This window comes from Saccopteryx bilineata, chromosome 1, assembly GCF_036850765.1.
Source record: "Saccopteryx bilineata isolate mSacBil1 chromosome 1, mSacBil1_pri_phased_curated, whole genome shotgun sequence".
NCBI classification, from domain to species: domain Eukaryota; kingdom Metazoa; phylum Chordata; class Mammalia; order Chiroptera; family Emballonuridae; genus Saccopteryx; species Saccopteryx bilineata.
Window position 1 is genome coordinate 181,791,311 of NC_089490.1, and position 15,487 is coordinate 181,806,797.

General features: G+C 41.8%; 1 protein-coding gene and 1 long non-coding RNA gene across 9 annotated transcripts in view; one reads left to right on the top strand and one right to left on the bottom strand.

The window, feature by feature from the left end:
- Positions 1–2,443, top strand: part of FBXW7 (F-box and WD repeat domain containing 7) — a 181,789-nt gene extending 179,346 nt beyond the window's left edge. For all 8 annotated transcript variants that reach the window (XM_066280793.1, XM_066280787.1, XM_066280762.1 and 5 more), the window contains one exon: positions 523–2,443. In XM_066280793.1, coding sequence (XP_066136890.1) covers positions 523–791 — 269 coding nt within the window. In that variant the 3' untranslated portion in view covers positions 792–2,443. The remainder of the gene's footprint in view (positions 1–522) is intronic.
- Positions 1,379–14,510, bottom strand: LOC136338436 (uncharacterized). The gene is made up of 2 exons (XR_010731964.1): positions 14,172–14,510; positions 1,379–1,608 (listed from the first exon to the last, which is right to left on the bottom strand). It is a non-coding gene; the product is annotated as an uncharacterized lncRNA (long non-coding RNA).
- Between the last annotated feature and the right edge of the window lie 977 nt (positions 14,511–15,487).

Below are 15,487 nucleotides of genomic sequence, written 5' to 3' on the forward strand. Positions count from 1 at the left end.
CTTTTATTGGTCATAGCCTTTAGAAAGTGTTTTTTAGTATTTTTTTAGTGAGGCCATCTGGTGGGCCGTATTGCAGCTTTTTACTCGTTGGTTTTGTCTCTTTCTCAGAGTTTTGGAATGGTGTCCATTCAGCCTTTGCCCTTGAGTGGTCACTTCAAAGGAGTAGGGCAGTAGACCTCTTATGCTCATTTGTCCAACAGCAGAATCCATGAAACTGGGCTAGCTACGTCATCCCCTAGAGAAGTTCTTATTTCTGCAGCCAGAAAACAAAATGTTTGCTGGTAGCTAACCGGCTTCTTGGAAGACAGAACTCTTGAAAATGAACATTTCAGTTACAGACACCTACCAGATTTTCTGACATCCCTGCTGATCCTAAAATACTCAGAACACAGTTTCTAAATATGCAGCATTTTAAATATTTCATGTATTGTATGTTCTAGTGCAGAAGTCTACAAATTACAATGTAACTAACCCATAGCCATGATTTCTAACCAGTAATCGAATTCCTTTGGTTTTGCCTAGGTCCCAACAAGCATCAGAGTGCGGTGACCTGTTTACAGTTCAACAAGAACTTTGTAATTACCAGCTCAGATGATGGAACTGTAAAACTATGGGACTTGAAAACGGGTGAATTTATTCGAAACCTAGTCACATTGGAGAGTGGAGGGAGCGGGGGCGTTGTGTGGCGGATCAGAGCCTCGAACACAAAGCTGGTGTGCGCCGTCGGGAGTCGGAACGGGACTGAGGAAACCAAGCTGCTGGTGCTGGACTTTGATGTGGACATGAAGTGAAGGCAGAAAAGATGAATTTCTCCAAATGTGTAGACGATATACTTCCCCCCCTTCCCCCTGGAAAAAAAACAAACAAACAAAAAACAAAAAGAAAAAAGAGAGAAAAAAAGAAAAATAAAAAGAAAAAAAAAACCCTTGTTCTCAGTGGTGCAGGATGTTGGCTTGGGGCAACAGAATGAAAAGACCTACAGACTAAGAAGGAAAAGAGGAAGAGATGACAAACCGTAACTGACAGGAGAGACGTCTGCTGTCTCATCACATGAAAGGCTTCACTGTTGACTGAGGGCAGCTTTGCAAAATGAGACTTAAATCAAACCAGGTGCAATTATTTCTTTATTTTCTTCTCCAGTGGTCATCGGGCGCGTGAATGCTGAACCGGCGCTAACAGATTCTGCGGGTCTGTTACCACTGAGACCTAGGAAGGAGCTGCATTAACATCGGAATAAGGAGGGTTGACTTTCTAATCAGAGAGCATCTGCAACAAAAGTCATTTTTCTGGAGTGGAAAAGCTAAAAAATATATATTACTGTGAATTGTTTTTGTACAGTTATCATGGAAAAGCTTTTTTTTTTTTTTTTTGCCAACCATTGCCAATGTCAATCAATCACAGTATTAGCCTCTGTTAATCTATTTACTGTCGCTTCCACATACACTCTTCAATGCATATGTTGCTCAAAGGTGGCAAGTTGTCCTGGGTTCTGTGAGTCCTGAGAGATGGAGTTAATTCTTGATGCTGGTGCTAGAAGTAGGTCTTCAAATATGGGATTGTTGTCCCACCCCTGTACTGTACTCCCAGTGGCCAAACTTATTTATGCTGCTAAATGAAAGAAAGAAAAAAAGCAAATTATTTTTTTTTATTTTTTTTCTGCTGTGACGTTTTAGTCCCAGACTGAATTCCAAATTTGCTCTAGTTTGGTTACAGAAAAAGACTTTTTGCCACTGAAACTTTAACCATCTGTGCCTCTAAGAGGCTGAGAATGGGAGAGTTTCAGATAATAAAGAGTGAAGTTTGCCTGCAAGTAAAGAATTGAGAGTGTGTGCAAAGCTTATTTTCTTTTATCTGGGCAAAAATTAAAACACATTCCTTGGAACAGAGCTGTTGCCGCCTGTTCCGTGGAGAAACTTTTCTTTTTGAGGGCTGTGGTGAATGGATGAACGTACATAATAAAACTGACAAAATATTTTAAAAATATATAAAATTCAAAAGTAAAGTAAAGTTGCTGGTCAGTCTTAGTGTTTTACAGTATTTGGGAAAACAACTGTTACAGTTTTATTGCTCTGAGTAACTGACAAAGCAGAAACCATTCAGTTTTTGTAGTAAAGGCGTCGTCGTCACATGCAAACAAGCGAAATGAATGAAAAAGTCAAATGGTTTGCCTCATTCTCCAAGAGCCACAACTCAAGCTGAACTGTGAAAGTGGTTTAACACTGTATCCTAGGCGATCTTTTTTCCTCCTCCTGTTTATTTTTTGTTTGTTTTATTTATAGTCTGATTTAAAACAATCAGATTCAAGTTGGTTAATTTTAGTTATGTAACAACCTGACATGATGGAGGAAAACAACCTTTAAAGGGATTGTGTCTATGGTTTGATTCACTTAGAAATTTTATTTTCTTATAACTTAAGTGCAATAAAATGTGTTTTTTCATGTTAGTATGTCTGTTTCTTCCACTGAGGTAATAATACTTCATTATAAATATTTAGGGTTTGTCTCTAATATTTAAAATAGCAAAGTCTTGGTTTCTTTGCATTCCCTAGTGTGACATAGAAATCAATACTTCCTGGCCCGTTTTATATAGCTAAAGTAAGAATAATGTGCTGTGAATGCAGATTTTATTTCTCTCCTTAGACTTTAAAGGATACTCCAATGTGCTTGTCTCTATGTTATATTAGGATGTAGAAATATGAGGTCTGGGGCCCCCAAAGAGGGACAAAAGTTTTGTGACCATTACAACTAAAATTTGTATAAAAAGTTCATTTTTGACCCTGGCCAGGTGGTTCAGTGGATAGCGCATCATCCCAGAACGTTGAGGTCGCAGGTTCGATTCCTGGTCAGGGCACATTACAAGAAGCAACCAATGAGTGCACAACTAAATGGAACAACGAATTGACACTTCTTTTTCTCTCTCTCCTCCCACCCCCCTCCATCTTTCAAGTCAAAGAAAAAAAAATTTTTAAGTTTGTTTTAAAAATATGACCACATCTTTTTTGCACACTTACCAGGAACTTTCTATGCATGATCTGTAGGGCCCCCACCACGTTGCGAAGTAGGTACAGTAACTCCTCACTTAACGTCAATAGATTCTACAACTCGAAGTGAAACGACATGCAACGAAACCAGTTTTACCACAGGTGACTTGGTGTAAACACGAGTTAAGATCCTGTGGCATTTCATCAATGTTAAAATGGAACAACACTGAGCAAAACGGTGCTACTCGAGGACCTGCTGGACCGTTATCTCCATTGTGAAGAAGAGAGCATAGCTGCGGCTCAGACTGGTTAGGTGATTTGCTGGAAGCCAGATAACGAGCAGAGCACCAGAATTTCTTTAAGAAGAAGGAAACCTAGAATTTTGACAAACTAAAGCAAGGGTTTGGAAAAAATAAGTCATGTTGTGGTCTTTCCAAGCTCTTGTCACTGTTCTATGTAGTTCATCTAATATAAGTGAAAAAAAAATGAAGTTATTCAAATTATGTAGACTCTCAAATAGCAGGTTCTCTCTCCCTCATGTATGCATATACTATGTAAATATAAAGTCTCTAGTAGTCTCGGCTATCCAAGCCATAGATGAAAACCTCAAACTTGAAAATCGATGCTACTAAATGAATACATTTCTTACAAAACACGTGTTCTTTACTCATAGGGCCTCACTTTCCCAAAACTACTAAATCAGAACACTCAGGAGTGGGACCCAGGTATCTGCATTTAAACTAGCTCACCAGGTGAGTTATAGGCACAGCTTTGAGAACCACTGCCTTAGATAACTATTCCAGTACGATAGGTTATTTGGTTTATTAGTCCACAGCGCATTATAAGCACTAAATATGAGGGAAGATTGACAAGTTAAAGGAAAAGACGGAAAAACACAGAAACAAGGCAAAAATAATGTGAGGCCAGCAGTCCTGTCTGCTTTACGGTGAACTTGACTAGTCAAGAAAAAGTTGTAATTCTATTCGGTAATCTTGAACCAGACTACTTGATTTTCCTAATATAGATATGGCTTAACTATAACGTAATTGAAAAAAAAAGCATCATCTTTAAAAATAAATGGTCATTATGAGTGAATTCACAGGTTTTGCAGACAGATAGACTTGAGTTCAGTTCCCAGTATTCTAATACTACTTCCTAGTTACGGGATCTTTGTTAGATTCTTTTTGCCCTCACATTTCCTCATCTAGAAAGTAAAGATGACCCACCTCCTAAGGTTATTGTAGGGCTTAAATGTTATCAAGTGTATAGCACACTGATGGCACTTAGGGTTCAATAAATGGCAGCCCCTGTTAGAACTTTAAGAAAATAGGCCCAGATAATTGTAACTTTCTATATCTGGGAACACTTGAATATGTTCGTGACTCATTCAGAAATGTAATAAAAATAGCATGCCTATATGTAGCAATTTACATTTTTTAGAGTGGAGTCACCTGAATTTCTCATTTGAGTCTTAAAGAAACCTTGAGATAGACAGTTAGGGGAGCACCTAATGGGGATTTTGTGTAAACTTAGGTGTTCATTATTATTATTATTAATAATAAATGAATAATCTTTATTACAGTGAATCTGTTTCCCAAAGGGAAAATATTAACCTCATTTCAAAGAAATTATTGTCATTATAGTAAGAAAGTTCACAAAGGGAATTCTGCTTTGTGGCCTCTTTATTGAAGATAATCACCACCTTATATAACTGAATTTTTAGATCTTCATATCAGAATATAAGCCATCCCCATATTTAGATGTCAGAAGTTCTTGAAATTGAACTTTGCCTGGAACTGAAACTAAAATTGGGACACAGAAGTAACCCATAATAGCCTGTGTGCCCATGAATACCTGTTGAATGGAGCAAAGGGAGATAGATAATATCTCTCTTTATCCATCTCTCTCTCTCTGGAATTGTTTGTAAATTTTGACACTTTCAAACTCTCTTACTGAGATTCAGTAACCACAGCTATTTCATTAATTTGTACAGCTACTGCATACCAAGTGGTTAAATTCATGTTTCAACCGACCTATTTAATTTCAAAAAATAATTGACATTTAATTATTTGTTTTAACTATTTTTTAGCAGTTTTTATGCCTTTTGAGCTGGTCTGTTATAAAAAATCTCCTTCCTGTTTCTCTGAATTGATTAGAGTCTACAATCAAACCGCAGAAAAAGACCTCTGAGCTTTTCCCTGAAGTAAAATGGGGTCAAGGCCATGACTTGCTCCCCACACTTTTCCCTGGCGCACCCCCTGCACGTTGTGGAACATGGGGACAGGCGGAGGAGAGGAACTACTAGAGGAGCTTGCGCAACTCCATCCTCCTCCCGCGCCTTCTGGTACATACTGAAACCAGAAACGAGCAGCTTGGCATAGCAGGGGTAGATTCACGTTACATTTTTCTCATTCCTTCCCTCAGGTATGTCTTCATTCATTTTCCTTCTCTGAGTCATCCCCTACCCCCCAAAAAATCAGGATTATAATCTATACTTTATCAGATCTTTAGCCAGTAATGGATTCAACCTTGTTATCCCTTCTAGGAGAACCTCCTATTTTTTTAAGCACCACTCATAAGTCTACTGATAGTAAGAAGTGGTTCAGTGTTGCCAACGAACGAATTTGAATAAGTGCTTCTGATGCTGGTTGTTTCATTGTTCCCTGCCTACTGCAGTTGGAAGGTAGCTGGTGTGTGTGTGCAGACACAGACACAAGAATATACTAGAACCCGGGGATAAGCCTATTCTCAGCCATAATTTCATTTCCTTTAAACCTTCCCCCCTTTCATCCATGAAACAAATGGAATGGGTCATAGAAAGAGAAGATGTTGGTGGCCAAGAGGAGATATCCTAAGTCTTTGCCAGGACAGACCAATGGCCGTGTCTGTAGAGGATGCTGTGTGTGTGTTCACACAATGTTCTTGGAGTCCTGCATTGAGTCACCATATGGTAATTTGAAAAGTTGATGCACAGTTTGTGATTTTGGCATTTTCTACTGCCCAGGAGATAGATTTCAAGTGAGAGCCAAAGTGGATGCTCCCAGCTCCATTTCACTGAGAGTGCTTAGTCACTGATCTAAATTGCAAACAAACGTAGCATGGCATCGTTCATTAGCTAACATGTCTCTTTATCCCTTCTCTTAGTACTAGTGATACCCAAACAAGCAAGATCCTCTCTCACCAGCCATCTCTTCCCTACCTCTTTGTAGCTGGAGGAGACTGAAAACATCCAAAGGGCATTTCAAATGTCCTTCCAGGGAAATGAAAAGCAGCAAAAGCCGACAGAACTCAAATGCATGTTTCCCCAAAGTGTAAAGTATAAATAAATTCTAGATCTTATTCCCAAGAAGACTCATTGCTGAGACGAAAGGCTGGTGACCAACCATTTGCAATTGGGTATAAAAATAGCAGAGTTTCTATTTCAGATGATCTGATTCTCCCTGAGATTTTTAAGGACAAGGAACCACTGGGTGGACATTTTGACATTGCCTTCTTTGCTTTGGAAAGTCTATCATGGCAGAAGCTGTGAAGGCTGTTTATCTTTTGGGTTTTGTTCTGCTTTGGCAGTCATTGCTGTCTCTGCCAGAGGAAAATCACGTGGAAATCACTCTTGCAAATCAAAGGTGCAGATATAACAGACCACAAAAATATATTGCCAATATACTCTTTTTTTTAGGGGTTCATAGATTATGAAAAAGACATCAAACCACCACTACTCAATGCAAGAGGAAGGTTACTCGTAAGACTTTTTAAACGTAGATAGATGAAGCCCATTAAGACTTTGCCAAGCCGATGCTGCACTAGGTGCAGTCAGCAAGTCAGCGCAGCTCCTTGCCACCAGGAGCCTTTCAACCTGAGGGTGCTATCCAGTCCAAGAGAGTGAGTCTGGGCGGCTTCAGTAAGCCCAGCAGGGACACGGGAAGGTATAGAGGCTAAAAGTAGAGCTGCCTGCAACTCTGGTAAGGGTTTTGGCAACCGGAAGCTTATAAAGGAGTCTTTTATTTATTTTTTTAAATTTTTTAACAGAGTCAGAGAGAGGGACAGACAGGAAGGGAGAGAGATGAGAAGCATCAGTTCTTCATTGCGGCACCTTAGTGGTTCGTTGATTGTTTTCTCATATGTGCCTTGACGGGGGGTGGGGGGGGCTACAGCAGACTGAGTGACCCCTTGCTCAAGCCAGCAAACTTGGGCTTCAAGCCAGCGACCTTTGGGTTCAAGCTAGCGACCATAGGGTCACTTCTATGATTCTGAGCTCATGCCAGCGATCTGCGCTCAAGCTGGTGAACCCACGCTCAAGCCAGATGAGCTTGTGCTCAAGCCGGCGACCTCAGGGTTTCCAACCTGGGTCCTCCGTGTCCCAGTCTGATGCTCTATCCACTGTGCCACTGCCTGGTCAGGTTAAAGGACAGTCTGAAAAAAAAAATTAGATCCAAACCTGAACATTTAGGATGATAAAGAGTATAACAATTGCTGAAGCCTTGGTAATGCAGGCCCCTTTTTTTCTGAGATCACTTTAGGAAAGTGAGGAGCCAGCATTTGCACTCTTATAGCCACGAGAAGAGGCAGGGCCATGCAGAACTTACACTGGGGTATGGTATGTTCTTAGTAAATGTCAGCAACCATTATTGTTATTATAAGTGAGAAATGCAGCTATGTTCAAATTCCATCTCAGCCACTTGTGGCCTCTGGAAGATTTTTAAATCCTTCTGAACCTCTTCCATCATCTATAAAAGAGACAGTAATTGTTGTTACTGTTACATGCGCTAACATATGCAGCGCCTAGTACAGGGCTTAGCTAATTAATGTTGTACTCAATGAATGGTAGCCATGTTAAGTATCATCACTGCCACTAACAATAAAGAAGTTGGTGAGTATCTTTTAGGCCATCATTCCAAGCTTAATAATCTAGAAGAGCAGATCAATAAGACTTCCAGACCATAGCGTCCAAACAACTTTCCAAATGTGCCAGGAACCCAAGAGAACAGTCTCCCCTGTTAGAAAGTAACATGCAATCCAGTTTAAAATGACAATTTCTTTTTCTCCAAAGACCTACTTAAGTAACAGTAGAGAGATTTAAAAAGCATAATAACCCCAAAAGGGGGACGAGGGAGAAAACTCAGGTTAGACAAAAGATATCAACAACTTTGGATGAAGGGAGGTAGATGGCGGAGTGGTCTCCAGACCGGAAATGAAAAAAACTGCAACCTAAGTGCCCAGGAAGTGGAGGTACAAATGAGAAGTGAGCTAACTCCTTTTTTGTGGAAGGCAAGGTCAAGACATGGGGCTGAGAACTGGGGGCTGATTGAACATAGGAGCGCATGGCGTGGGTGGGGCCCACTTCCTCTTCTCATCTTGTAGCCAGGGTACCACCTGTGCAAATTTCAACCTCCCACCCCCACCCCCCCAGTCCCCCGCACACCATTTACGAGAACTCTGAAGGGAACATGATCTGAACTGAGTACAGAGCCACAGGAGGAGGCTCAGAAATGAAATGGAGGTGAGGTTACAGTTTGTCATTCTTCGTCATCTCCTGCAATGCCAGTATGCTGGCATATACCAGAGGATTCCTCCCGGAGGAATGCTCAACCCAGGAGAAGACTCCACATACCGGCACTGGGCAGAGATGAGGGTTCCTCCAAATAAACTGTTGGCTCTCAACTCTGTCAACAGAAAACTCATTCACTGGGCCCTCGACCACACTGAGGGAGCTTCCTATTCGATTTGGAGTGTCTGCCTCTTAAATAGGAAAAGATAGTCAAGAACCACAAACATCTAAGAAAGACATCTAGTAGGTAAGCCAGAAGATCCATGAAATAAACTTTGACAAAGAACTATAATCAATACCCACAACAAGATAAGATACCACACTTTATAATACAGGGACAGAATGCAATTTAAAAAGGCCTCATGGATACTAAAATGTTATAGAAATTTAAAGAGAAAAAGAAAAATCTTTGCTAGAAAATAACAATTAAGAAAATCAAGCAAAACTAAAATAAAGAGATGGAGATTAGCAGAGAAACTATATATAAGACTAGAGGATCAGTCTGTAACATCTAAAGAATAGCAGTTTCTAAAAAGAAAATAGCAGAGAATAAGTTATTTAAAAATGAATACAAGAACAATTAGCAGAATCCAAGGGAAGAAAACCCCTAGACTGAAAGGGCCCACTGAATGTTCTTTGAGTAAGTGCATGGGGAAAAAAAGCCATACCATGATTCATCATTATGAAATTTGGGAGCACGTGGACTAAAAAGAAGCCCTAGAAACTTGAGAGAAAGATCAGGTTAAAAATTGAGAATCGCCATTTTAGACTTCTCAGTAGCAACATGAGATGCTAGGATGCAAAGGTCTTCAAAATTTGATGGGCAAATTATTTTCAGTTTAGGAATTGTACGCCTGCTCAAATTATTGATCAAGTCAGAGGAAGAATAAGACATTTACAGACATAGAAGGACTCCAAACAACGATCTCTCACAAACTCTTTCTTAAGAAGCTTGTGGACTGCTTCCAAATCTTCCAGTCCACAAGCTTCTTAAGAAAGAGTTTGTCAGTGGATGAGTGGATTAAAAAGAAAGCTGTGGTACATTCACACTATGGAATACTAATAGGCCGTAAAAAAAAGAAGGAAATCTCACCCTTTGCACCAGCATGGGTAGACCTGGGGAGCATTATGCTAAGTCAGAGAAAGACAAGTAGCATATGATTTTACTTTTATGTGGACTCCAATGAACAAAACAAACAAAATAGAAACAGACTCATAGATAAAGAAGAAAGACTGACAGCTGGGGTTGGAGAGCTGGGTAAAAATGGTGTAGGGATTAAGCAAGAACCAAAAGAACCAAAATGCATAGACACAGACAACAGTACGGTGACTACAAGAGGGAAAGGGGGTGGGGCAGACAGGGTAAAGGGACAAATGGTGATGGAAACACTTCATTTTGGATGGTGAACACAATACAGTGTACAGATGATGTATTATAGAATTGTACACTTGAAACCAGTATAATTGTATTAACCACTGTCACCCCAATAAATTCAAAATTAAAAAGACGCAGGAAATGGGGTCCAACAAAACAGTGAAATAAACACGAAAGAGAAAAATCTGGTATACAGAAAATAGGGATCTCGACCCAGGAGAGGGGTGAAGGGCGTTGTAGGGTGATAGATGGCCGCCGGGGTGCAGGAACTGCTCGTGGAGGTGTGAGCAGGCAGGCCTTCGAAGAAAGGCTCCGGGACAACAAAATGAAGTGATAAATCATCTTCCCACCACGACAGACCATTTAGAGAAAAACAGCTCTGCAGTATTCAGGACATCTAATGATACATTTAGAAAAATTTGTTAAGTTTCAGTACATTAAAAGCTATGCAACAGATAAAAATGAGGCAATTATTAATTCAAAACAGGGTGTGAAGAAAACATAAGCACAGTGCACTATTAGCCCTGCAGTAAACCATAGTTATGTAGCCATAAAAATGTAAATACTGATTAACGATGTTGCTAAAACATATGGGGGGGGGGGGTAAGGGGTAGAGAGTTAAATCCTCATCTACCATAATTAGAAGTTATTAATGTCTAAAATGAAAAACTAGGAAATAAGAGGATATGCATATTATAAAAAGATAGGATGTGCACTTTAGAAGAATCAGCTAAAAAGTTATGTGTGTGCCTTTGTGGATGAGGGGAGTAGGTGAGTGCTGTTTCGATAGGCATTTTTTGCGTTTCTTTGCTAAAAACATTTTTTAAAATAAAGCAAAGCCAAAAATAATCAGTGTAGCATTTTTCAGAAATAATGACATTTCCTTACTCATTCTGACCAGTATCCACAACAAGGCATTGCAGGAACTGGTCGCCTAGTCTCATGGCACTAAAGGGTTGTTCCTTCTGGAAAAGTTCCGGAGCAGAGGAGAAGTCAGGCTGGGAGCTGTGTAGGGCAAGTTTGCTAGGTCTTCTCTGTCTTTGTTTTCGTTTCTGTTTTGTTTTTTCCTGTAAGAGATGCTCTTTTTTTCCTGTAAGAGATGCTCAGTAATAACCCCTTCTCATTAGGCTGTTGGAAGACTGACTGGTCAGATGATGCTTACATAGTCTCTACAGGGCTCATTATCACCACCCGCCTTCAGTCTGAGGGTGAAAACAACTGTATTTCCCTGTGTAGAAGACACTCCCCTGTATGAGACGCATTTTAATTTTAGGGCCCGAAATTTGAAAAAAAATGTATTATTATACATAAAGTTATTGAACTCAAGTTTTATTCCTCATAAAATTCATACAACTCCTGATCACTGTCAAAATTCCCATCCATTAGCTTGTCCTCATCTGTGCCTGATGACAAATCACTGTCTTCATATATTGTCTCGTCCTCAGTGCCATCTATGGCATTTGAAATACCAAAACCACTGTATGAGACGCACCCAGTTTTTAGACCCTAAATTTTTCAAAAAACGGTGCGTCTTATACATGGGGAAATATGATTAAGGTCTGGAACTAGTAGGACCTGGAGCTTTGGACTTCAGGTTCTGATTTGAGCATGTATGATGGATAAACTGAGTTGTCGCCCTGTATAGCTTAGTCAAGAGGACTAGCCACTTCTGAGGCCCAAGCCTATAGCACCCTCTCCCTGGCCCCTGTTTTTCCATCATCTCTTGCTAGTTAGCCATTTGGATTTTACTTCCAAGTTCTCCCACTCAGTATCACACATGTTTTCTCTACTTGGAAGTGCTTCTCAGCAACATGGAAATGACCGAACTTTTTGTAGAACAAATTTCAGGGTATCTCTTTCAAAAACTATTTTCCCCTTGAAATTCCAGATCAGAATTTCAAAAAGGCCCAAGTGGGGCCAGTAGAAGAGAAGAAGCCACGGGTGTGCAGAAGCGTCCTGGGTGCCTGTATTCGGTCTGTGACCCGCAATGCCGAGGGGGAGCGCATAATTCCCCGAATGCCACAGGGTTTCTGCATACCCGGGAAGTGTGTGGTGGGAGATAGTCTGGTGCATGTTAGCACCCAGCCCGTCGGCCGCCGTGTCACTGTGAGCTGCTCCTGACCCTCCGAACCTGCCTACAGCGGTCATCGGCATTCCCTGGGGCTTCTCTGCCTGCCCTGGCTGCTCTCTCTACATCAGGGGTTGGGAACCTATGGCTCGCAAGCCAGATGTAGCTCTTTTGATGGCTGCATCTGGCTCACAGACAAATCTTTAATAAAAAAATAATAACATTAAAAATATAAAACATTCTCATGTATTACAATCTATTCATTTCCACCGCTCATGTGCATGGTTGCGGGTGGCTGTAGCCAATCACAGCTGTCCTCTGGGACAACACCAAATTTTTATTGGATAATGCATAACGTACACGGGTCGTGTATGGCTCTTACGGAATTATATTTTAAAATATCTGGCGTTCATGGCTCTCTCAGCCAAAAAGGTTCCTGACCCCTGCTCTACATATTCTAGACCAGTGTAAGCCTTGGAGGACCCGGGGTGGAGTGAGTGAGGGCTTGCTGCTGTCAGCTCAGCTCTTCAGGTGGAGCCCTAAGATCTAAGTGACAGACAGACAGGCAGGCAGGCCGATCCTTCTAAACACATTGCAAAAAAGCCTCCAAACCACAGTTGTCCTGTCTGCATTTGGCGGTGAGGGGTGTTTGAGTCTGGTAGCCACGGCTATTTGTTCATTTGCGTATGTTTTCCTGTGGCTTTCTGGGTGGTGATCTAGACTCTTACTTACCCAGTGAGATCCCCAAAAGGTTTCAAAGCAACTGGAGGGACCACGAGTGATTTTTTCTTTTTAAAAGAGCTATGTAACCATCACTTGTCAGCTGAAATCAGTTGTTTGTTAAGTGGGCAGCTTCTCCCTGTTCTGAAGTCGTCAGTGACTATTCATAAGATGTCGCCTGTAATTTTAAGTATGTGTGAACCGATGGGACCTAGTATCACTACCCTCAGTGAATTCTTTTTTGTTTGTTTGTTTTTTAAGCAGCCGTCAGAGGCCCAGGTCTAATTAAGCAACTCTGCTTCACAACCAGAGCTCTAAGAAAAGAATCTCTGACTGTATTGATTTGCTGCTTCTGGAAGTCGGCCCCAGGCCCTCACAGGTGTACCACGTTGGGAGAGAAACACCAGGGAGAGAAAATGCGGTGACATTTCCTCTTCTCTCAGAATCAGGTGAGTATCATTCTTCCACACTCCTCGGAGAGGGAGGCTGGTCCTGTGCCTCTCACCCCCGACGACACCCCCTCTAACCTCAGAGCCTGGGCCCACACACCCCCTACTGTTTCTGTTTATTTCCACTCAGCTAGGGAATCATAGTGATGGGGAAAATAAATCAGCACTAAATTAGACTGACACTCGGAGTCCTGGAAGCATGACTGCCAATGAACATTACTGGTTGTTTTCTGTCTCCTCTGCTCAGAGGCTGGTGGGTAGGGGATGGAGGGCTCCCACATTAGTAACTGGCGACCTGGCTAGTCGGTGCCCAGGACAGAAATCTGGATCTCAGAGGTCCAGACCGGCTAGGATAGAGAGTAACTTCCTTCAAGCTGTGTCCACCTCTAAAAAGAAAACAAATCACTTACCCACAGAACATTCTCAAGTCGTTAAAAAAGCTTGCTTCATTTTTTCGCTTGCTTACCCTGAAGATATCCAAATGAGCAAACTTAAGATAATCAACAGAGGAGAACAACAGATCAACTTGGGGCTAATATCAGTAGCACGGAAGACAAATTAACAAATTCATGAATTGTGCTGTTTATACTATTCCTAAGGTTAATTATGCGATCAAGTAATAGCTTTTGCCTTGATTACATGGCCCTTAGGAAATAAAAGTGCATTCCCACTTTACCAGTGTATTTGCATTTCGGTCCTGCATTCATAGCAGGAACTGGGCTCAGCAAATACTGCCCTACACCGTTATCAGCAAAGAAGAGGGTCTTCGTTTCAACAGCTCCACGACTAGATGTGTAAACAGAAGCACAATTTGGACAAGTGCCAATACCCACCTGTACATTTTTCTCTCCCTTTGCTCTGCTGATTCTTTCCTGCTGTGGTTGACTGGAGAGCACCGAGTGGCAGGTCTCTCCCCATAATTGCCTCTCAGGAAGACTCAGTGAAATCAGCTGCCTGGCCCTCTACAGGTGACCTCAGCTCTGTTTCTTATTCTCCTTGCACATCGACAGCCTCATCTGGGAAAGAGTACCTACCTCAGAGGTTATAATGAAGATGCAACCAGAAACTCCAGGTAAAGGGACTCCAGGTGTGATCCTGGGTCCAGCAGCAGCAGCAGTAGGCTCAGCAGCGAGCTCTCAGACATTCAGACCCTCGGGTCCCACCCCTGACCTGCCCAATCCGAGTCTGTAATCCATCCTCCAGGCCATTCCCCTCAACGAGCCTTCATCTCCAAACCTGCACTTGGAAAAGTCCAAGTAAAGTGCGTAGTCCATATTCGCTCTGAGATAATCTGTCAGCCATGTCACTAACCTCCTGTCAGAATACTATAAGCAGAGCCTCTCTAAAATGGAGCCGGGCTGCCATCCCCGAGGAACGGCTGTGCCTGGAGTCTGCAATGTTAAAGTCAGTCTGAATAACCTTTGGACTGGGACTAAAGCAAGGCTGTGGCCCGAAGGTCTGTTTGCAACATAACAAGGAAGCAGTCATGAATGACCACTACTGGACCGAAAATTAAAACGTTGTTTAGAATTAGCATTACTACGTTAAGCTTATCTGCACCAATAGAAATGACTTCCTTCTACTGACGGACTTGTTCCCCTGCCCTTCTCACGAATACCCACTGCCCTTATTCCCTAATCCGAACATTCTCTGGGCTTTGACTTGAATCAGCACGTGCTGAATAGCTGTTCTTACTGAACTCAAATGTTTGTTGCCTCTCACTTTGGAAGGCCTTCAAATTTCAGGTTAACACTCAGCATCACTCTTCCCAGAGTAAAGTGTTACAAGGGGAGAGACCCTGGAAATGAGGGGTCAGGCCCAGGTTGGAACCCCCTCCCTTGTCTCTACTGTTCCCCATTTTCTAAATTCTCAGAGATGACAGGAGAAAGCAAGAGAGCCTTTCTGGGGAAACTTGGGAGCCGACGTCGGAGAGACAAACAGCCATGAAACGTGTGGTTTTTGTTGCAACAGGCAGTGATGGAGCTGGTAAGTCATGCCTCCCACCTAAACTAGGAAAGACTTTTAAAAAATTATGTGTTTTTTTTAGCACAACCCACGTCTGCTGCCAGATCGTGGCTTTTAATTTAAGTGTACAGTTACTGCTCAAAAGTGATTCACGGGGCTTTAAAGAGCCACGCTCCTTTAGAAGTCTGTTTAGAATGCAGTGGGGTTCGAAGATGAGTGTCGGGAGGGAGAGCATTTGATGGTCTAAGTGTTCAGTCTCCCAGGTACTTCAATATTTCGCAGTGAGAACCGGTGTTCATTAAACCGTACGCAAATTAGAGTTCAAGCCAAAGATATAAAGGAAGACATAATTAGTGCATGGAAGCCATCTACCACTGTTAGACGT